Raw genomic sequence first — 24,638 nt, forward strand, 5'->3', positions numbered from 1 at the left:
ATGTGTTGAAACAGATATTGTTATATTTCAGGATGCTTTCCTTTTCTTTTTTTTTTTCTTGCCAAATAAACATACGCACTATATCTTCATTCTTCACTCATTTATTATTATTCTTATTTTACCTTATGTTCATTTGTCTGGAAATCTTTCATCAAAATAGGAGGACACACATGGGATGGAAGAGTTGCTGAAGAAGTCACAGGTGTGTGACGAAAGATTTCCAGACAATGGACATAAGATAAAATATGAACAATGATAAATGAGTGAAGAACGAATATATAGTGCATGTGTTTATTTGGCAGGAAAAAAATGACCATCCTGAAATATAACAATGACCAAAAAAGATTTGCAGAGAATTTGTTAAAGCAGGCTTAAAAATGCTTGACCCAAAAATTTAGGGAACACAGTACCATAATGTGTGAAACCCATAGCAACAGAAGTTTGGGCAATGACATTTGTTATTGTCATTGTTATATAAACCCAAATCAGCTCTAATGAAGCAAATCAATGAACAGAGACATTCTACCCATGACCATACTTTTTTTTTTTTTTTACTATATATAAGCAACAAAATGGCAGTATCATTAGAGTTTGGATAGAATGTCTCATGGTATTTACGAGAGAAAGTAAAAAATTATCCACACTTTCTCCATAACATCTCTTTATTATTGTCACACTGGCTTTTGCACGTGCATGCTTATAGTTGGTACTATTGTAGTCATGTGATTGAAGCTTGAGCTTGATTTCGCCAATTTTCTTTCTGGCTTTCTGGCCGCTCCACTACCAATGTGCCCCAAAGAAAAATAAAAAGCAGTGATCAGATTTCTTTGGTTGGAAGGTATGTTAGGTGCTGAAATTCATTGGAGGCTTTTAGCACTACTGCATAGAAGTGTGTATGAATGGATCAAGAAGTTTAAAAGTGACCAGACAAACATGGCACATGAAGAGGGAGCAGGACACCCATCAACCTCCACCACTGACAAGAAGATTCAGCAAGTTTGAGAGGTAGTAATGGTGAATCAGCAAGTTATCATTGATGAGGTAGCTCATTCTCTGCATATTAGTCATAGTTCTGTTTATCAAATCATCCACGACAAGCTCAGCTTCCATAAAGTCTGTGCAAGATGGGTGCCAAGAGAGCTTACTGCAGAGAAGAAGTGCAAACATCTTGAGGTCTGCCAACGTTTATTCGATTGCTACAACAACAAAGGCAAAAGATTTTTGAGCAGAATAGTCAAGGAGATGAAACATGGGTCTATCATTATGAGACAGAATCCAAAAGACAGAGTATGGAGTGGAAACATCCTGGCTCGCGAGCAACAAAGAAATTCAAAACTCTGTCTTCCACAGGAAAGGTGATACTAACCCATTTTTGGGACTCAAAAAGGCCTATACTGGAAGACTACCTGGAAAAAGGGTGTACAATCAACAGTGCAAAATAGAGTGCTTTGCTGACCAACAAACTGAAACCAGTAATTCACACCAAATGCCGAAGTCTATTGTCAAAGAAAGTTTTGTTGTTGCATGACGATGCACACCCACACAATGCCAACCATATATTAACTCTGCAATCTGAATTAAAATACCATCAAGTTAGCCTTTCATCATTTTGAATTGACAGAGCTGTTGGAGCATTGGGCAAAATGTGTTGTGATATTTGACAACACCCGCAACAACACTGATGTGAAGTTGATCATAGTGAGGACGTTTGATGATTGGAATTAGATGATAGTGGTGTTTGTGTTAGTGGAAAATGTTAGATGATAATGAGGATGACTAGAAGTTGATCATCATCATTATCACCACTGTATTTATATTAAAAGTAGAGTTCTTTTTATTCAGATAATCATTTTGAAGGCAACAATAGTCATAATCAAAATTTAGACTCAAAAATATATAATTAATTAACATCTACCTAATCCTGTTATATTGGTTTCAAATTTTGGCACAAGGCCAGAAATTTCAGGGAGGGGTTAAGTCGATTACATTTAACCCAGTGTTCAACTGGTACTTATTTTATAGACCCTGAATGGATGAAAGGCAAAGTTGACCTTGGTGGCATTTGAATTCAGAATGTAAAGAACGACAAAATGCCACTAAGCATTTTGCCCCACACAGTAACAATTCTGCAAGCTTACCTCCTTATCCTAATCCTGTTGTATTAATCTATCTGAGATCACCTTTGTTTCTCTGGAACGAAACTACCTGCTTTAAAGTGTACATACCTAAATTAAAAACATTCAATCCTTCCAATTTCTTGATCATTTTCAAAATTAATAAAAAATATGTACAGACAAATTATTTCATTAGAAATATACTCACGCATCAGCTTGAGTATATTATGTAATCTTATTTTTTTTAAATTAAAAAGCATGTAGATTCATATTTTATGTAAATTCTTCTTACCTTTGGTTTAATCCATTTCAGGTGACATGGTGGTTCCAACCAAACCCAAGGTGACAAAGCAAAGTGATACATCTGTATTGGTTGAATGGACAATTCCTGATAATGACGGCCTGGCAATCAAGTTTTTCGTTGTACAATACAAGGAAGTTTTCCCAAAGAAATATCATTGGCAAACTGAAGATGAACAAATTCTCAGTAAATACCGCAAAGTCACCGTCAATCGTCTTAAATCCGGTTTGTTTCTTCTTTCTGTTTCTTGTTTGTTGCTGTTGTTTAGTCCTAGTTCAGTCATGGTCAAACCATGCAGACTTATTATCAAAGGCTTTTCCACCATAATCATCCTGTGTTTTATCTAACATTATGTACTCAAAATTATATTATCTAAAGGTTTTGTCATGATTTCAATGTGTTTATGCAACCTTTGATCACAAGTTTGACTACCCAGATCTCACCTGAGACTAAAACAAGAACATTAAATCTAGCATGCATTGGGAAATGAAAGGAGTTTCACCTACCTTCCTCTCTTGTCTTTGTCTAGTAGTAATCTCTCTGGCAATCCTGCCCTGCCCCTGTCACCCAGTATAAGCAGCTGCTATTTGACCAACTTAGGAATAAATTCCCTGATGTCCGTTCACAATGCCTCCGGTGGTCAAGAAGAGGCCAACCCTTGCCTCTCTCACCCCACTTCCCTTCTCACGCTTTCCTTTCTGGTCAGTCCCTTAACCATTGATGACATGACCCTTTTCTTCCAGCTCATCCTCACATGACCCCCTGATCTCAAAGATCACCTCCTCGCTTCACTCCATGGGTGGGTGCCTTGCACATCGTGATCTTCTTAAGCTGGGAACCTCATTCTCTTCTTCCTCTCCACAATCATCATCCGATGAAATGACAATCTTACAAACATCTAAGACATGATGCGGCATTCCATCCACAGAAATGTTGTTTTTGGAATTGGCAGCCATCACTATTCCACTGAATTGTGCAGCTTGGTGGCATCTTGATAGCATCTTGATAGTTTACTTGGATGCTGCCATTCATATTTGCATATTGCTCTATGTGGCACAGACCATTCAGTCTGTCCTGAACAAGGCAACATGTTGTACCAGAAAACTGCTTCCAGTGGCAAGACATGTCCCCTCTCCACCATGGCCTTGATAGTGTCTCTCCACGATCCCATTTCCTCTCGGCCTATATACCACTCTGAAAAAGTGGTGCACTTTCCACCTGTCAAGTATCTCCTTCAGCACCTCTGAACAAAACACTGTGCTGTTGTCTATCAGCAATTTATCCACTGTGCCCCACTCTAAGAGTACCTCGTTTAGAATATGTGCCATCTTGTCCACGGTGCCTGTCCCCAATTCTCTCCAAATGGCCATCCAACCTGGCTCACAGTCATCCATCGAGAGATATGTTCCCTGCCAGTAGTGTGTTATATCCACTGCTAATTGTTTCCAGTTGTGCTCTACCAAATTGTTTCCCTGCTCATGCACACCCAGAGCAGGGTTGATGGATTGATACCTATTGCAATTCCCAACCACCTTTTGGATGCTCCATCTGGTAACACTGGCATCAATCCTCCTGGTGAGATACAGGGTCCTATCTACACCCATATGATACATTGTATGCAGTCTCCTTAGCTTAGAGTCATTTAACCGACACACTGCAGCTACCCCTTGCTTCGATTCTTCTGGCTCCCCTAACCAGGCCTTTTATACCCTGGTTAGAACTTCTGCTTTGTTTCTCTCTGAATACATTCAGTTTCAGGCCGATCTTGCCAATTAGCTCTCCTAGAACCCCTAGGTGGTGCTTCACTAACATTTCTGCAGCCTCTTTGGTTTGCATCCTCTTCTCATCAGTAATCACCAAGCACAGTTGCCAAATCCGTCCGGATTTCAATGGAGCGCAGTCCCCATTTCAAGGCCAAATTCACTCCCTTCAGCACTATATCCAACTCAGCAACATTGATGTGGTTGTAGTCATTTGCTTTTCAAAGCCAGGCCGCATCTTCCACTTCAGCACCTCCGATTTCCAACACAACCCCTTTTGTCATGACAAAAGGGTTGTGTTGGATCACAACACACTATACAGTCCTGTTATCCAATTTGGGCACATGCCAATTCCCTCTGACCGGGTCTTCTGCCCTTGTTCTCTCTAGAATTTCCTGCATCATCGCCATCATCTTTCAGCTTCTCACCCCAGTTCTCCTCTTCTGCTCATCTCTTGGTGTAACTGCATGCCATACGCAGCCACCCCACAATCGGGTAGTGACCTACTAATTTCCTGCACATCGAGAACAGTTCTCTCCTGCTGACATTGGTACCCAGCTCTGGGATCTCATTCCAAAACACCAACATGCCTGTTCTGTCTCTCTGAAACCCAGTGCAACACTTCCAGCCACTGGTTCCGGTGGCTTCGCAATCAGTCCAAATTTCTTCAGATGTCTCACAACCTCTGTGGCAAGCACTACGGTCTCATCCACTTGGATGTCATCTATGTAGGAACTCATGGCCCTTCTTATCCTATCCACATTTTCTAGGATGGATTTGAGCACTGTCACCATGATTTTCAGCACAGAATTCAGCCCCAAACCCAGCCTTGTCAGACAATATGTCAGGCCCTTGTATCACACCAGCTAGTATTGCCACAGTTTGTCGCTCATATGGAGCTGCAAATATGCCCACTTCAAGTCAATGATCGTCACTGCCTTAGTTGACTGTCTCCACAGGTGCAGTATCTCATTGCAGATGTTTGTCGCCTCGCCAACTGTGTGACACAATACATGGCCATTAGAGGTAGCACTCCGCTCACCACCTCCTCCTTCTTTAATCCACCTCTCTACCTCTTCTTCAAACTCGCACCTGGCATGTCCTTTCAGAGTATGCTGGTAGCAACTCACCCTGTTCTTCAGCATCGGGGGCTCCTCTTTCCAGTGCCACTCTATCATCCACCAATGACCATCAAATGCTGCCCAAAAATCCTTGTCTTCAATGGTGTAGGCAGTACAGCTCTTCATGAAGCTCTGCTCCTGCTCACATTCCTGACTCACAGCACCAAACGCAACCACATCTCCTCCAACACTGAAACCTCCAAGGTGGTCAATCGCGTCCATTCCCATTACCACATCAATCCCATCTACCACGTGGTCGCTCATGATCGCCTGCAACTTTAGCATTGTGCCTTGCATTGCTATCTCCACATCACTGCTACCCTTGCATTTATTTCACTGCCGTCAACCACCCGAACACTACTCATCCCCTTCCATTTCTTTGTCACCCTCAGGGTCACGAGAGTTGTTATGCAGCCCGTGTCCATGTGGGCCATGAACATGTTTCCCTCAACCATGACCTCAACTACGGGGAGCGACTTCACCAATGCCTTTACTGATTCATGGAGGAAGGTTGAGAGGCAGCAACTTCCCCATGGCCTTTTCTCTGACCACAATTTCGAGCGATATATCCAGTCTGTTTGCACCAGTAGCAAACCAGTCCAGGCTCCATGCAGCCCCTTGCCATGTGTGGTCTGTGGAACTTAAAACACCAGCCTGTGAACGGCTGCTGTCGTTCCACAGCTGGCCTCTTTCCATCTTTCACTGGCATCACGGGCTTCAGCAGCCACCATCACCACTACCTTCTGCCCGGTGTTTTGTGTCAACACATGGGCTTGACGCCATTTTGTTGCCACCTGGCAATTGTTGTAGTCGCACCGACATGTCATCGGGAAAGCCATTCCTGTAGGTCAGTCATGTTACCTTCTCCAGTCTCTTTCTGCTGAGACCAGACAGCACAACCAGCCTCCATACCTCCACAGCATATTTGTCAATCTGTTCCCCTGTCCATCTGACTGTTTCCAGTTTTGCTAAAGCAATGTACTCTCCTCTGTGTAAGCCTCTCTCAAGCGCTTCACGGTCTTTGCCACACTCAGTTGTTCTTCTTCATCCATTTCGAGGTAAAGTGCCAGCGCACTCCCCTCCAAATACAGCACCATGAGGCTTGGCTACGTCTTCAATGCCTTGTAACCTTGCCACAACTTTGGCCTTTCAAATCCAGGCTACTACGTCTCCTTCACCGTAGAAAGGTCTGGTGACATCACAGCTGATCCTTATCTTCACTGCCATCATATATTAAGGGGGCAACAACATCTGTATACGATTGCTGAAATAGCTTGTCATGTGTGGGAAATGAAAAGAGGTTCACCTACCTTCCTCTCTCGTCTTCACCTGTCTAGTAGTAATCTCTCCAGCAATCCTGCCCTACCCCTGTCACCCAGTATAAGCTGCTGCTATCTGACCAACCTGGGAGCGAATTCCCTGACATCTGTTCACGATGCCTCCAGTGGGCAAGAAGAGGCCGACCCCTGCCTCTCGCGCTCATCTTCCAGTCAGTCCCTCTTCTTCCATGTCATGACCCTCTTCTTTCCACTCATCCCAACAAAATAAATGATTAAGTGAAAAACTTTCTTTATTTTGAAGATCAATTGAAACACAATCAGAGTAAGACAGAGTATTGTTTTTATGTTAAAAATATATTCACAAAATGGTTTAACACTAAATTGAAATCAAAGTTTGTAATATAATGTGGCATAATATTTTCTTATATTTTTCTATTTTCAGGTGCCACCTATAAATTCCGAATAGTGGCAGTTTATAGCAATAATGACAATGCTCCAGGAGACAACTCTGACCCTTTTACATTGGAATCTGATGGTGATCACAGCTCAGTAAAGCGTTTAATTGATGGACCAACAATTGTCAAAGTTGAAGAATTAGTCGTTGACAAAATTTATGCCATAGTTGTTGAATGGAAGGTAAAGATTTCATGTTTATAGTTAATCATAATATTTGATGTTTAGAGAAAGTAGTTTTCATCTAAGGCTGTGAAGATTTGTCATATTTGTTCTAGTACTTAATATTTTGATATCATCTCATCTGTATCTAGCCTCAGGTATCTTGTAAGATAAATACCTGAAGAGAGGTTACAGGAAACCACCCTTGTATTCTTCCTCAAAAATTCCATAACAAGCACAGAGCACTTGTCATGGAGGTCATCGAGAATCATCGGCCTGATGACATAGAAATAGTATTTAATTGTGGTCAAAATTTGATATTTTGAGGAATAGTTTAGTACAGAGTTATAAGTTTGACTAAACTCAACCAAAAATTTAATCCTTCTCAGCTCTGTAGGTGTTTGCAAAACTTTCTTGTGTTTAGGCTTGGATCATAGAGCCAAATATAAGCAGGCTGAATTTCAAAAGACCTAAAAATCAGAATATACAAATATTGGGAAAATGAAAACTTTGAACAGTGAGTTTTTAAATGAATTAAAGGGACTTTGAAAAACAACATTAAAAAGCATTTATTTAGTTTTAAAGGGGTACTGATTTGAGAAACATAACATATTGACTATTTTTTGTGCTACATCAGGAAAATAAGAAATATGATCTTAAAAATATTTATTTACCATTTTAAAATTGAGTTTATTTGAGAACTATGCCAAAATGAAAGGTAAGTGAGATATCATGAACATATTTACTTACTTAAAAAGATAAGTACATTGCAAGATATGATATCAAAGATACGAGTGAAAACTCAAATGGTTTATTTCTTTCATTATTGCAAATTTTCCTTCTTTTCTTTTTCTACAAATGTGAACATACCAAACTATTAGAAGGCTGAATTTGAATATGCACTTGCATATCTTTTCCCTTCATTCTTTCACTGTATCATCTCAATATACAAAATTTTATCTCTTTAATCATTTGTTATCTCTGTATTGTATTGTGGTAAGAAGTTTACTTCCCAACCATATAAGTCTAGGTTCAATTGCATTGTGTAGCACCCTTGGGCCAACTAAAGCCTTTTGAGTAGGTTTGATAAACAGAAACTGAAAAAAGCCCCTCTCTGTGTATGCATGCGCACATGTTTATTCTGCCTAAATATAATTATTTCTCTTGATTAAGCAGAAAAACAGTTTTTCTAAAGATCAGGAATATAATGAATTGAATCATCCTGAGCACTTTAAAGGGATGAAACTGATCCTGACCAAATTTGAATGCATACAAATTAGGTATAGAATGACAAATCAAAATATTTTAAGTCCACTTTTGTTTGCTCTTATATAACAACTAGGCACCAATGACAATAAACTGAACTGTATATACTTAATATAAATACTAAAATCTTAGGTTTCTTATTTTCTCATTTCAGTATATTCAATTGAAATCAGTTCCAATCAGTGGTTTTATAATTTTCTACAAACGTTACCATTTGGATGTATCATTTACCAACATAACCCTCTACAAGCCAGTGCTGCGTAAACACATAATTAAAAACTTGGAACCTGGCACTGATTACAGAATTAAGATGGAGTGTTTTAACAAACATAGTTACAGTAAATTCAGTAACAAAGTAGTTAAACGGACTTCTCGTAAGTTCTTCTCATTTTCTCCTCTCGTCAACTTTTATTCTGGCTTCTTTCTATCTTCTGATTTTTTTTTTTTCTAGTCACCTCTTCATTTGTCTTTTTTATAGATTCTAGTTCCCCTTCTAATTTCTTCTTGCTATTCTTACTTCATCTATTTTCTTCTTACTGTTTGTTCTTCCATTTCTTTTAGCTCCTTCTTCTCCTTCCTAACTACTATTTCTCCTTCAATTTTTCTTTCTACCTTCTTTTTCAGTTATTTTATGAATGTGTATTGTACTTCCATGTGTGTACATATGCATGTATTTATGTATCTATTTATACATGTTATTGTATCTTTCAGCTGCTGAAGATTCGTCGTCGTCATCATCATCATCATCATCATCATCATCATCATCCAGTCCATCAAATTATGATCCAGGCAAGACACAAGTTACCACACTCCAAAATAACAACCACCATGATCATAGCAGTTTCCAGTCTAGTGGAGAATTACTTTATAAGATTTTAGGTGGAATTCTTTCAGTAATGGTTCTTGTTCTCCTTGTTCTCATAGTCATGTGTTGTATTCGACAGAGACAACCACCATTTCCAAGAGGTGAGTATTATTGGAAAGTATTTCACAATATTGCGTATGGCTGAAGGTATGGCTGAGTGTTTAGAAGTTTGCTTTGCAGTCATGAGTCTGAGTCCACCTCTTGGCACTTTGGGCAAATGGCTTTCACCATAGACAGAAACAGTGTGGAAAACCCTTTGTCACATATTGTGTTATATGATTTAGCCTAGGAATTACATTAAAGGTATACTGTGGAATACTCAACCATGTAACCATTAATTTAATGAGTAAGGCTCGTCAAAATCAATATATTTAGCAACATGTTTTGTTTTCAACAAATTTTTCATAGCCATTTTAAGAGAACCACATTTGATGAGATAAAATACAGGGTGGGGCAGAGAGTACAAATATTTTTTTTAAAATTCACAAAATCATTAATTTCAGTTGCAAACAAATTTTATTGACACCAGTGTATTCATATTGAATTAGCATTTGTCAAAATCAAGTGTGGAAAACAACATCCATCATGTGCTGTCCATTTTCATTGATGCATTTCTGAAGGCGTTTTTGGAAGTTGGCCTCCAATCTCTTCAGCATTACTCTGTCGATTTGGGCAACTTCCAAGTGAATAGCTTCCTTCAAATTGTTCAGTGTATGGAGCTTATGCACATACACACAGGCCTTGAAGTTTCCCCACAAAAAATAATCTCACATGGATAAATCAGGAAACCAAGGGAGCCAAGGAATGTCAGCAAACCTGGAAATGAGGTGGTCACTGAAGGGAGGGTGAAGAACGCCCTTTAATGCTCTGGCTATGTGGGCCATCGCCCCATCCTGCTGAAACCACACACATTGAATAAGCGTACGTTTCGTCATAATTCAGGCACAAAGAAGTTGTTTATCATCTCGATGTAATGCTCGGAGTTCACTTTTCCATTATTGCCTTCAAATAAGTAAGGACCAATGACGGCAGCTTTTCCAACAGCACACCAGACCGCCACTTTTGGGTTGTGCAGTGGTCTTTTTGTTCAGTTCTCTCAGATTTTGAAGAACCCAGTAACAACAGTTCTCTTGATTCATCATGCCATTGAGATAAAAATGAGTTTATTCACTCATTAGCAAAATGAGGTTGTTATTTGCCTCAAAATTGCTTCCATCTGACATGTGAAGTTAAGCCATTGTGCATAGTCCCATGGTTTCAACTGTTGCCCAATGACCAATTTGCACAGGTGGAAATGCAGGTCTTCATGCACCTTACTGATCAATTACCTATGCCAAGTTCAGTGGAATGCCTCCGAGCAGAATGATTTGGACTCCATATCAAAGCTTGTCTGACATGTTCCACATTTTCCAAGGTCCGTTACCATTTGTGGCAAACCCCACCACCACCACCACCAGTCTCCCATTCATTAGTTTACCTCATGTACGAAGTGCATTCACCCAACGTAAGATTGTGTTACGAGTGGGAACAGCCTGATTTCGGTGAATATTGAAATGGTGATGAAACTTATGTTGAACTACTGTGACAGACTCATTATTCTTCATGTAACTGTCATAGGCAAACACATGATGTTCTATTGTCTACCATGCCATGCCATCACCTGAAAAGAAAAAAAAATGCTAAGACACCACAGATTGAATGGTACCTGTCAGATATGTCCCTCCCACTGGGGCTGAGTAATAACCATTTCAAAAACATCTGTTCTCTCTGCCCCACCCATTAGCTTAGCATTATTTCGCCCATCTTTATGTTCTGAGTTCAAATGGGGTCAACTTTGCCTTTCATCCTTTTGGGGTCAATATAATAAGTACCAGTTGAACGCTGAGGTCAATGTAATTGACTTTTACTCCACCCCGAAAAAATTGCTAGCTTGTGCCAAAGTACTGATTTTTGTAGGTGTTCTACCTTCAAACTTGTATCAGTCTTTGTGAGTCATGTTGGTACCTGATCTTCCTTTCTTTTTTTCCCTTCATTTACTTCATCTTTCTCTCTCTTGTTGTTCATCTTGAATTCACTATGGTGTGATTTGTTGTTGTTATAATGATGATGATGATGACAGCAAGCTGGCAGAATTGTTAGCATGCCAGGCAAAATGCTTAGCAGTATTTCATCTGCTGCTACATTTTGAGTTCAAATTCTTCCAAGGTCGATATTGCCTTTCATCCTTTTGGGGTCGATAAATTAAGTACCAGTGAAACACTGTGAATTAAGTATCAGCAAAACACTGGGGTCGATGTAATCCCCTCCTCCCAAATTTCAGGCCTTGTGCCTTTCATAGAAAGGATTATTATTATTATTATTATTATTATTATTATTATTATTATTATTACATGCTAATATTATATTATTATTATATTATATTATATTATATTATGCTAATATTATATTATTATTACATTATTATTATTACATTAGCAGGGATGTAATCTTGAGGTTTTGTGACAAGCCTCCTCAAATCTCAAGAATCTTTCTTTGGATTCTTGTAGAGTACAAGATTGCATTTTTCTGCAGGTCAGTAATTTGAGTCTCAATTTCAGTATCCTTCAGACTCTTAGATGGTAGTTTGGATATTGTCCTGATTAATATTATTATTCATTATTATTGAATGCAACAATCTGGCAGAATCGTTAGCATGATGGGCAAAATATTTAGTGACATTTCATCTGTACTTATGTTGTTAGTTCAAATTCTACCAAGGTTGACTTTACCTTTCATCCTTTCGGAGTCGATAAAATAAGTGCCAATTGAGCACTGGGATCAATGTAATTGACTCATCCCCACCCCCAATCTTGCTGGCCTTGAGCCACAATTTGAAACTATTATTTATTATTATTATTATTATTATTATTATTATTATTATTTATTATTATTATATTATTATTATTATTATTATTATTATTATTTATTATTATTATTATTATTATTATTATTATTATTATTATTATTATTATTATTATATTATTATTATTATTATTATTATTATTATTATTTTTATTGAAGATGGTGAACTGAGAGAATTATAAAAGTGTCAGAAAAAAATCTTTTGCAGTGTTCGTTTTAGTTCATTACATTCTGAGTTTAAATGCCATCAAGACCTATTTTCAACTCTCTGCAGTCAATAAAATAAAGTACTAGTCAAGTACTGGGGTTAGTGATGCTGGCTAACCCACTCCTCTTAAAACTGCTGGCCTTGTGCCTTAATCAGAACCCATTGTTATAGTTGCTGTAGCTGTTATTATTATCATTGTTTTTATTTTTTCATTTGTTTTTTAATTAAAATTCTAAACAGTTTATATTTTTCTTTTGAACGTGTTTAGCATCATATTATAAAGAATCACTGAGCAGAATGAATGGTTCTTTGAGTAATGGTTCCCACCATTCCCACCATAACCAGTACTGTCAACACAGCCCCATACAACCAACACCAAAGTCCTACACTGTCACTGACCTAATTGATGGCTATACTTCAGCACCTATATCTTCAAAACCTATGGTAATTTATTAGATATCTATCTAAAACTTTTACTTTCTCTCTTTCTTTCTTTCCTTCTCCCCATTTCTCTGTCTGTCTGTCTCTCTCCCCCTCTCCCTCTCCTCTCTCTTGATTTTTCGAAATCCATGTGTTAACAGACAGCTTTAATATGCTCATGTTCATCAATACCTTATCTACTGTAAATTTTCACACAACTACTACTACTACTACTGCTGCTGCTACTGCAACAGTAGCAGTTATGTGTCTTTGATAAGTTATAAATTGCAACTATGTAGGTAACCTCTGACCCAAGTGAATAAGTATTTTTTTAGTCAGCAAAGAGAACGAAGTGTGGAATGAGACTTTGAAAAGGAAAGAAGTTGAATGGAGTGAAAGAAATGTTAGCTAAAACATATGCCAATGTGAGGGGGAGGGCAAGGAAAGAATAATGCTTGAAGGGAGTTAGAAGTTAGGTTAGTTTGTCTAAATGTGGTTAAAGTTCTTTAATTAGCCTAAAAATAGTTTTACACCAGTCACACTAACAAATTTGTAGAACTAATCTTGGAAAATACAAATGAAAGGAATTTGTGTAGTGAGATTACTTAAATAAAAACTGAAACTACCCAAGGCTTTGCTCATTTACAACAGTGTTTCACACATCATCATCATCTTTTAATATCCATTTTCTATGCTGGCATGGGTTGGACAGTTTGACAGGAGTTGGCCAACTAGGGAACTGCCCAGGCTCCATTCATCTATTTTGGCACAGTTTCTTTAGTTGGATGCCCTTCCTAATGCCAACCACTTTATAGAGTGCACTGAGTGCTTTTACATGACACCAGCATGGGTGCTTTTATGTGGTACCAGCACCCATAAACCCATAAGATTAGGATCTTTTGCCTAAGTGGGGAATGTAGAGGACATGCATGTATGCATAAATAGCCAGAATTTTACATGAGAAGACACATCATCTTCTCAAGCACAGCAAACTGCAAGAAGTCTTGGTCTCTTGCCATCTCATCTATGAGACCCAACATCTGAAGATTTTTTCTTACCACTTCATCCCACATCTACTTGGGTCAATCCCTTCCACATGTTCCCTCCACACTTAGAGATCAGCAGTTCTTTATTTAGCTGTCCTCGTCAATGTGCATCTCATGGCCATACCAGTGCAGTATTCCTTCTTGCACATTACTTTTGATGCCTCATATACCCAATTTTTCTCTCAAATCACTTACACCCTGTCGTACATGCACACTGACATTGCTCATCCAGTGAAGCATGCTGACTTCATTTCTTTCAAGCATTCACATGTTCTCAGTAGCTACAGCCCATGCAATCATACAATCTGCCTTTCACACTGAGGGAGAGGCCTTTTGTTACCAACAAAGGTAGCAGCTCTCTGAATTTTGTCCTGCCTGTTCTTAATCTATCAGCTACACTTTTGGAACTACCTCCTCCATTGCTAACTTTGTCACCAAAGTAATGGAAACTATCTACCACTTCTAAGGATACCCCTGGACATTTGAGTGGGGATCTGTACATTCCTGGTGTTTAATGTACCTGCACATCTGCCACATATAAAGACTATTTCTCTGTTGAACTTCCTATGATACCGTTGCACCACTTATATGTCCATAATTTGCACTGGGTACACCATATGGAATTTCTACCTACCCCTTTTCTACATATCGAGTAGGGCCATCTCCCTGAAGGGATAAGTGATTTGTCTGTTTTCCTACTTACCAGGACTAAGCTCTTTGCTAAATTAACTCTAAGGCCCTTTTGATTTCAGCTCTTGCTTCCTCACCTGAAAATTCTTCTCTGGTTCAGCCAGCGCACAATCTGAAAAATATTGTATCTTTCACCTCTCCCCTTGTCTTAGTATAACTTATATATCCCTATCCCATATTTTTTTTTTCTTTGTAAACCCCCTGCTTCACATCCCTTCATGTTTTTATACATCCCTTTGAGCCATAGGGCTATTAAAGAAAAGTTGTTTTTTTTTTAATTGCCAAAATCATTCTTTTCATTTTTCTTTTTTTCCTTTGTTCGTTTAGTATCCTGGTCATGTTGGCAATCATGTACACGAAGATATGTACAACCATTCTGTAGGAGATTCTAACTGTAATAATATTGATCAGTCTAAAAGCCCACAAATTATGCAAGTTAAGCATACAGGTAAGCTTTACTGATTCATCTCTTTACGGAGCTCATAAGTTCTATTTCTTATTGGTTTCTTTTTCTATTGACTTTGTCCTCTTGAATGTTCAACACTGCATGCCAATAAAATGTTAATATCAATTATACTATAGGAACTCAAAAAAACAGCTAATATTACTAAATCTTTTGTTCTCATAGTTCCATTTTCAATGGTTGACCAATCATGCAGCCAGTTTAACACCAAGTTCTTTGGTTCCATTAACTGTATGGACAATGTTGTCAACATTCAGACCAGAAGCTTGAATCCCCACTCATATTTTTCTGCAGATATTTAAGCTGGTCATTAGCCCCATCAGTCCAACCATTCTGGGAAAACAAGACAGCAAATCTCATGAACACTATCTCTTTTGCCCTGATTAACTTAAATGAAAAACAAATTCTGGTGCCATGAAATGGTAGGGGTCTATTAATGAAGCTGTAGGTGGTGTTGTGTTAAGCAATGTCAATCTGCTTTAAAATCTGTGGTTAGTCAAAATTTGAAAGATAGAATTTATCAAGAAGTGATTCTGCTGGTTGTGATGGTCACTATTTAAAATCTTGTAGAATATTTATCGAAGGGTGATTTTGCTGGCAATGATGGTTGTGTTAATACTAATTAGAACCAAAGAGCAATGAAATACTTAGCAAATTATTTCTTCCTACATGCCTATACTCAGATTAAAAATGGTTAAAGTCAGTTTTTGAAGATAAATTCTTCAAACTTTTCAATTGATTAATTGTTAAATAAATTTGATAGATGTATCATTATTTCTAATGGGAAAATTTTTTATTTACACTTAAATTATCAAGTTCTTTTTATAAGTGTTTCATTTCATAACCTTCATCAAATTCATCCCTATTATTTCGTCTTCTGCAATAGAAAAGTATATTGTAAATCTTTCTCATTTTTTTATTCTGCTCTCTCTCTCTCTTTCTCTCTCTCTCTCTTTCTCTCTCTCTCTCTTTCTCTCTCTCTCTCTCTCTCTCTCTCTTCTTTCTTTCTTTCTTTCTTTCTTTTCCAATTCTAAAAAAGATACTTATGAAATCTTTCAGGATCAAATAACAGCCATCAGCATGCTAATTGCACTAAATTAGAAAAACTGAAACCTGGTGGTTCTTTAAATGGTCTAGAACGTATACTGCCAGGTAATAAACCAGGACACTTGATGTCCTCTTCAAACAGTGTCAATCACAGCTGTGGCTCATATGAAAAAATGCCCACCGTGTCAAGTAACAATTGTTTATTCCATCCACAAGAGAATTCTATGGTTCCAAATACTAAGGAACATTCACAACCTTCTGATAACTTTCTCATAATGAACTCACACAACTCAAAACCTAAGAAGAGACGACAGAGGCAGTATACATATGAACACTCAACACGAGACCAAGCCACCAACACTGACCTCAGTAGTAATGGTAAGTTACAATTCTTCTTATTTCTTTTCAAGCAAGATTATGGTCATCTCCTGACCATATTTTGTTCCACCAGGGTTTGCTAGACGTCCTCATAAAGCTTACTTGATCCAGACCTCAGAGTGATTACATTAGTTAGAAACAGGCATCTATCATCCACAGGCTGGAATGCTAAAATGGTAACTAAGTAGTTCTGGTGGCTATCCTGTTTCCATTTCTGTAGTCAGTCTCAGTTTAAACATAACATTCGCTTATTGGATAAGGAGAATGTCTCAATTGGACCTACTGGCATTTGCACCAGTATTTAAGCCAGTTAGAGAACAAGTAAATGTTCAGCTGATCTACTAAAAATAACAGTCAAATCACTCAAATTACTATCTTTAAAAAAAATGCAAAGATAATATAGTCCTAGATAGATACACTGTCTCTAAAAAGATCTCCCTTAAATGACATCATTTTTTGTACTTTTATTTTTCAAAATTAAGATAAACAGAGTTCTTTTTTAATCTAAAATAAACTCACATTCATTTTCTACAATACTCTTCCATCTATCTGGTAGACTTGCAAGGTCCCTCTTCCAAAAATCAGTAGTCTGTGAAGAAAAATACTCCTCCAGTAATATTCTAACCGCATCTACAGAATTCATATTTTTTCCGTCCAAATGATTTTGAAGACCGTGGAATAAATGATAATCAAATGGAGCAATGTCCAGGGAATATGGTGGGCTGGGCATTGTTTCTCATTCAAACTGTTCCAGCCTTTGGAATATCATCCTTGCTGTATGTGGCTGAGGAATATCCTGATGGAGGAACACGTTTCATCTTGAAACCAAAGATGGTCGTTTTTCTTCTATCGCTGACTAAAGCAGCTCAAGCAGCTCGCAGTAGATCTTTGTTATTGTTTGGTTTGGGTTTAAAAGTTCAGCGCTTAACATTTTTATAGAGAATCCATTTCTCATCACTGGTCACTATTTGCTCCAAAAAAGGTTCATTGATGAGATGTGACAGCAAAGAAGAGCACACATTCACTCTCTGTGTGCAATTAAACTCGGAAACTTTGTGAGGAACCTATTGACCCAATTTTCTGACTTTTCCGATGGCACACAGGTGTCAATGAATGCCTGAATGACCAAATCCAAGCTTCTCTGCTTGTTCCTTAACAGTTATGATGGGATTTTGTTCCACCAGGGTTTGCTAGACGTCCTCATAAAGCTCTATGGCCCTTCCAGGACAAGGCTCATCTTCTAGGTTGTAGTTTCTGGCTCAGAATTTCTGGAACCACCGTTGACACTGGCTTACACTTATTGTCCGATCCCCATATACTGCATCCATTGTGTTGTTGCCTATGAACTGATGAAGCAAAATACGCTGAATATGCTCCTTTTTCACTTCCATTATAGCTTTGAAAAAAATGACTGTTAAAATCAAACTGCACTCTTCAAAACTTGCACTAAGAATAAGGACAAGGCAAAATTACTACCTGCTTTTATAACAAGTTGATGCAGGTAGTTTATCCTGTCCCTTCTGACTTTTAGTTCATGCAGTTGATAAAACTGTATTATTTATGGGATGACCCAATACATCCACTTTCTATGCTGGCATGAGTTAGACGGTTGAAAGGAGCATATATTTCTCATAAACTTCACTTTTGGCTTGGTTATTATGATTAGATACCAACCACTTCACAGAGTGTACTGGACGCATACTTTCATGGGTCTCATACAGGAGAAGTTGTTACATCTTTGAGAAGGCTAAAAGGTCCTATCAACCTGACACTTAACAAGAGTGTACTGAATGCATCTATCATAGTACCAGTACACTGGTATGGGTGAGAGTAAGAGATAGATAAATGGTGAAAGTGAGTGTTGATAGAAATAGTCAGGTAAGGAGTATGGGTAGAACGTATGGGGTGTATACAGATCTGGTGAGATACTTTAAGTGTGTATATAATATATGTGTATGTATGTATGTATGTATATGTGTGTGTGTGTATATATATATATATATATATATTCCTTTTGCCAAGACTGTCCGTAAACGAAGTGATCCCAAGATAAGAAATCCTTGAACTTTAATTCATCCCGTATTTCTATTTATTAATTATTATTATTATTCTGATCCCCCTAGACGCCACTCCGTTTACTATTTCAGCCTCGCCTCGTTTTTGCATATTCTGTATAATTCACTAGTTATCGTTATAGATATTTAAGATCTATTCTCCCTTACAGGGCTGATAGAAATTGGCTGCCGATTCTTCGCGCCCTTCTCTCCCCCTCTTTTTACATTGTCTGTCTGGACTCCTATGCATACTTAAGCTAGTAACCTGCCTCATTCTTGATTCCGAATTCCTTTTGCCAAGACTGTCCGTAAACGAAGTGATCCCAAGATAAGAAATCCTTGAACTTTAATTCTTGCCTAGAACCTCTCCTCTGAACCACCCCTCCCACTGGTGCTCCCCTATATTTCTGCACCCCCCCACCACCATTATAGGTGTCTACTCTTTGAACCCCCCTCTTCAATACGCTATTTCACCATGCATTACCCCTCTCTCGATATCCTACGTTCTACTTGCCTAGAACCTGTCCTCTGAACCACCCCTCCCACTGGTGCTCCCCTATATTCTGCACCCCCCCACCACCATTTTAGGTGTCTACTCTTTGAACCCCCCTCTTCAATACGCTATTTCACCATGCATTACCCCTCTCTCAATATCCTACGTTCTACTTGCCTAGAACCTGTCCTCTGAACCACCCCTCCCACTGGTGCTCCCCTATATTTCTGCACCCCCCCACCACCATTATAGGTGTCTACTCTTTGAAGCCCCCTCTTCAATACGCTATTTCACCATGCATTACCCCTCTCTCGATATCCTACGTTCTACTTGCCTAGAACCTGTCCTCTGAACCACCCCTCCCACCAGTGCTCCCCTATATTTCTGCACCCCCCCCCCACCATTATAGGTGTCTACTCTTTGAACCCCCCTCTTCAATACACTATTTCACCATGCATTACCCCTCTCTCGATATCCTACGTTCTACTTGCCTAGAACCTGTCCTCTGAACCACCCCTCCCACTGGTGCTCCCCTATATTTCTGCACCCCCCCCCCATAAAAAGCACCATCCGAACGTGGCCGATGCCAGACCCCTCTGGCACCTGTGCAGGTGGCACGTAAAAAACACCCACTACACTCGCGGAGTGGTTGGCGTTAGGAAGGGCATCCAGCTGTAGAAACACTGCCAGACTAGACTGGAGCCTGGGGCAGTCCCGAGCTCCCCAGACCCCGGTCGAAACCGTCCAACCCGTGCTAGCGCGGAAAACGGACGTTAAATGATGATGATGATGATGATGATATATATATATAATCTCAAAAGGGTGTTAGAGATAAGAGAGAAAAATCTGTGAAGTTTTGGAAAGAGAATAGATATGTCTTTTGGCATCTCGAGTTGTACTGGAAGCAATATACAGAACCTAAAAGATCCTCTATTATCCTTCATAACATTTGCAGTATATTAGCAGAAGATGAAGAGGAGATTGTGATCAGGATATGAGTTATAAGAGCAACAGAAATATGGGTAACAATAGCATGGATAACAGATGAATGAGTGATAGAATGACTGATAAGAGGGGCAAGTGGCAGGTATGTTAGAGGGATGAGAGGCTATCAAGAAACTAAAGCTAGAACCTTGACAGTATACACACACAAATGTTTGTATGTACCATAACCTAACAGTATGTGCCTATATATACTCATATACACCTACATATACAGAAATTTAAACCTCTATTTTGCCATCTATACATGCTTAAACACCTGTTTCTAAACAGGCATGTCTCTTTTTACACAGCATGTCCCCATCAGCACAATGCCTCGTCATTTCTTCTATGAGATGCAACAGCTTCAAATCTGTTTTCATCACTTTGTCCCATGTCTTCCTTAGTCTCTCTCTTCTACAGGTTCCATTTGTTTTGAACATATGGCACTTCTTTATAGAGCTCTCCTCCTCCAGATTCAACACATGCCCATAAAAACAGTTTTGACACTACATCTGATTCCTCCTCTGTGCATTACAAATATTAGTCACCTAGTGGATTGTGCTTGCATCAGCTCTTTCTCAGGAAGAAACTGTAAATTGACCTTTAGTAGTTTTGATGTACTGCAGAAAATATGTCTTTTGTCCTCTGATTTTAATGCATGCATCTTAACACATACACAAATCAACTATTTGGAACTCTAATTCCTTTTTGCATTTTCTATTCACCAGCAACTAAACAGTTGCTCAGTTTAACCATCACCTGGCTTTTGGATGTCTTTATTCTAAGTCTAGTTTCAGGGTGATTCGTTTCATTATTCCATTTCATTGAGTCATCTTTAATCCACAGATGGATGAAGCCTCAATATGTCATTGCCAGATTATCTTTGCTGTTTGTAAGACTTACCCATCCATTTTAGCCAACTGTAAATTAGACAAGATGTTCTTGTGGTTGTAGACTTACCTGTCCACATTAGCCAATTGTAGGTTACCTCAGTAAAGGTATTTGATGTAATTGTAGCATTGTTATATTTTCTTAATTTCAAATTATATGCTTTTATAATTTCTTTTTAATTTCAGAAGGCACTCTGGAATTTTCTCCTTTGAAGAAATCACCATCTATACCCGATAAAGAACTCATTTCTTCAGCATACAGTTTGTCCAATTCAAAACCAAGTATGCAGGCACTAAATACAGACACTCCTATATTAGAAGAAAATGCTTGTTGAGGGTTAATCAACTTTATAGTTCTTACCAAGAATTTATTATCCTAACCCGAAGAATGTTCAGCAATGTACATGTGTGTGTTGCATGACTTGTAATGTAACATAACCTACACAGCTTGTTCAGAATTTGAAAGCAAAACATACAGGTTACACCTTGTAACAGTTTTAAATACATCATCATCATCATCATTCTCATATCATCCCCATCATCTTCATCATAATCATCATTGTCATCTTTTATAAATATCATATCACTGAAGTAAAAAAAATGTTTTGAGGAGTAAAATTAAATCTACAAAATAATAAGAGAAAAGACAAGAAGTTTCCAGAAAGATTTTATTTTTTCCCATCTCCTGCATTTTGACTTCCAAACAGGATTATCAAAACTTCTGAAATACTAATACTACTAATGATAATATCAAAAAAGAAAAAGAAATACAAAAAGAAAAGACAGTAAGTAAATAGAAAGGATTGGGCAAAATAAATAACTCAATAAAAAAATTATATAAAAAAGGCAAAACTAAAAAAAAAGAAAAAAAGAAACGAGAAATTTGTGATTCTTTCCTCATACAGAGAAATATATAATTTGATAGCATTTTGTTAATTTATGTACACAATTCAAAAATTGTCTTCAGAAGCTGAATCTTTGAGTAATAGAATGGAATGAAAAGAGTAATTGCATATGCCCTTGAGGATATATATATATATATTAACATCACCATTGTTGTCATTGTTTTAATGTCCACTTTTCCATGCTCAAGTGGATCAGACAGAATTTATTGTGTCAGATTTTCCATTCGCCTCTTCTGTCACCAAACTGCACCTGTTTCCAAGCAAGGTAAAATTCCCCCATGACATTCATGGAAGATTGGAAATGGAAAACACTTCTTGCATGATAGTGACACGTTTTTACAACTATCATGCAAAGTCAAAGCAAAAAGACAGTAACAAACACATGCATGCATATGTACATGCATATATATATAATGTGTGTGTGTGTGTATGTGTGTATATCTTTTATCTTTTACTTGTTTCAGTCATTAGATTGTGGTCATTCTGAAGTACCAGCTTGAAGTTGTTCATTTAGTTAAATGAATCAACTTAAATAATTATCTTTATAGCCTTATTCTCACTTATGGGTACATAAACAAACCAACACCAGTTGTCAAGTGGTGGTGAGGTACAAAAACACACAGACACATGCATATTTATATATAATGGGTTTCTTTCAGTTTCTGTCTACCAAATCCACTCACAAAGCTTTGGTCAGCCTAAGGCTATAGTAGAAGATACTTGCCAAAGATATCATATACACATAGATACACATGCATATGTATACATACATTCATACATATATATATGTGTGTGTGTGTGTGTGTATAGCTAAAGGAGAACGACCTCCACATAAACCAAAAAAAAGGTATAAGGACTTGCTGAAGGCTTCCTTAAGAGATGCTTGCATCTCTCCTGACACATGGGAGGGCATAGCTATTGATTGTAGCAGGTGGAGAAGGATTGTGCACGAGGGGACAACTACTTTTGAGAAATCTCGAGTTGCACATGAGAAAGTAAGGAGGAATATCAGGAAGGGAATCGCTGTTACACTTCCAGAAGGGAAGGGTCTTCCTTTTGATTCTGACATGCAATATCTGTGCAAGACCCTGCCATGGTAAAGCTGGACTCATGAGTCATCTTCGTAGTCATAAAACAAGACAGATGAGTGACAACCTGGCCACTGGTGGTGGTGTAACACACCATACTAATCATATCTGTTGGGCATGTGGAAGAGAGTGTAATTCGGCAGGAGGACTTAAACGACATACAAAGGTACATAAAGCCCAGTTACAACTACAGCCGGCTATTGCCGGTAAAGGTTTTAGCTGCCAATTCTGTACAAGACATTGTAGTTCTTTAGCTGGGCTAAAAAGTCACATTCGATCACAGCACCAATAACAGTTGAGCTTCGTGCAATGGCTATACTCAATAACGAGGGGTCAGCCATCATCATATATATATATCATATATGGGTACAGAATATTGCTAATGATGCAAATAACATGAAATACATAAACAAACGAAGGAAAAGTGAGTGAAATACATAAACAATGAGAAAAAAATGGAGAACAGGACAAGTAAACACATAGAAAGAACGCTTCATCAGTTGTTGGCTGTCTATCTACTCCTCATTTCGAGCATTCAACGACAATATGAGTCTTCAAAGACAGTTGTTCGCACATATTCTAAAATAAAATTTAGGATTTAAGGAGGGTCAAAGTTGGGAACAAAAAAATAACAGTGGAGACATACAAGGAAACCAAATGAAAGCAAACATGGCGGGTTGTTGGACCAGAACGAGAGAAAAATAGTGAACACTGGGAGAAACATTTTTTTTTTGAAAAGAGAAAAAGACACATCAACTCAGACGTTTAAAAGAGTGGATGTGTTTTTCTCTCTCTCTTTTCAAAACAAATGTTTCCCCCAGTGTTCACTATTTTCCCTTCATTCTGGTCTAACAACCCTCCATGTTTGTTTTCATTTGGTTTCTTTGTATGTCTCCACTGTCAATTTTTTGTTCCCAACTTTGACCCTCCATAAATCCCAAATTTTATTTTAGAATATGTGGGAGCAACTGTCTTTGAAGACTCATTGTCGTTGAATGCTCAGAATGAGGAGTAGATAGACAGCCAACAACTGATGAAGGGTCCTTTCTATGTGTTTACTTGTCCTGTTCTCCAATTCTTTCTCAATGTTTATGCATTTCATGCTGTTTTCACTGTTGGTGACGTCCTGTACCCATATATGCTTGTATATATATTATTTAATTGAACAAAACGCATCCATTTCCAACTAAATACACACACACACACACATATATAATGAGTGTGTGTGTGTGTATATATATGTATGGATGTGTATGTATATATTTTCACACACACACACACACACACATATATATATGGGTCTTTGAAATATTTGAAAACGGGTCCAATGAACATATTCTATATTTTATGAAGGGCAATTTTTCTTTATAATGAGTTATTGAAACTTGGTTTAAATGTCTGCATCTGCATTCCATTAGAAAATTGAGCACACACATACACACACACATTCATTATAATTTGTAAACATCTAATTATTACAGTGGGAAAATTATCAGAAAAGCCATTCTTATTCATTTCAATGGATGGAGAGGCAGATTTGACTACTGTAGTTGTTCATTGCTGCAATTCAACTAATCTATGAATACTCTGTTTAAACACCACTTATATAACACCAAATCATGAATTGAAGCAGCTTTTATATGGCCACTTGGCTTGCTTGATAAAAACAGCAAAGCCAAATCTTCTTCAAATCATATTCAGCCTGTCCTAGGAATGGGCAAGGAGAAATACATTAGAATGAATAGGCCT

At 38.0% G+C, this 24,638-nt stretch overlaps 1 protein-coding gene across 2 annotated transcripts in view; it reads left to right on the forward strand.

Moving 5' to 3' along the window:
• LOC115221730 (cell adhesion molecule-related/down-regulated by oncogenes) overlaps positions 1 to 21,654 on the forward strand; it is a 400,560-nt gene extending 378,906 nt beyond the window's left edge. Inside the window, exons 11-18 of one of the 2 annotated variants that reach the window (XM_036510777.1) lie at positions 2,428 to 2,640; positions 7,019 to 7,212; positions 8,612 to 8,831; positions 9,169 to 9,423; positions 12,700 to 12,875; positions 14,915 to 15,035; positions 16,110 to 16,475; positions 21,086 to 21,654. In XM_036510777.1, coding sequence (XP_036366670.1) covers positions 2,428 to 2,640; positions 7,019 to 7,212; positions 8,612 to 8,831; positions 9,169 to 9,423; positions 12,700 to 12,875; positions 14,915 to 15,035; positions 16,110 to 16,475; positions 21,086 to 21,231 — 1,691 coding nt within the window. In that variant the 3' untranslated portion in view covers positions 21,232 to 21,654. Of the gene's footprint in view, positions 1 to 2,427; positions 2,641 to 7,018; positions 7,213 to 8,611; positions 8,832 to 9,168; positions 9,424 to 12,699; positions 12,876 to 14,914; positions 15,036 to 16,109; positions 16,476 to 21,082 lie in introns of both variants that reach the window. The other variant, XM_029791942.2, reaches the window with a different exon arrangement.
• Positions 21,655 to 24,638: the final 2,984 nt, after the last annotated feature.

Source organism: Octopus sinensis, linkage group LG18 (genome assembly GCF_006345805.1).
Source record: "Octopus sinensis linkage group LG18, ASM634580v1, whole genome shotgun sequence".
NCBI lineage: Eukaryota > Metazoa > Mollusca > Cephalopoda > Octopoda > Octopodidae > Octopus > Octopus sinensis.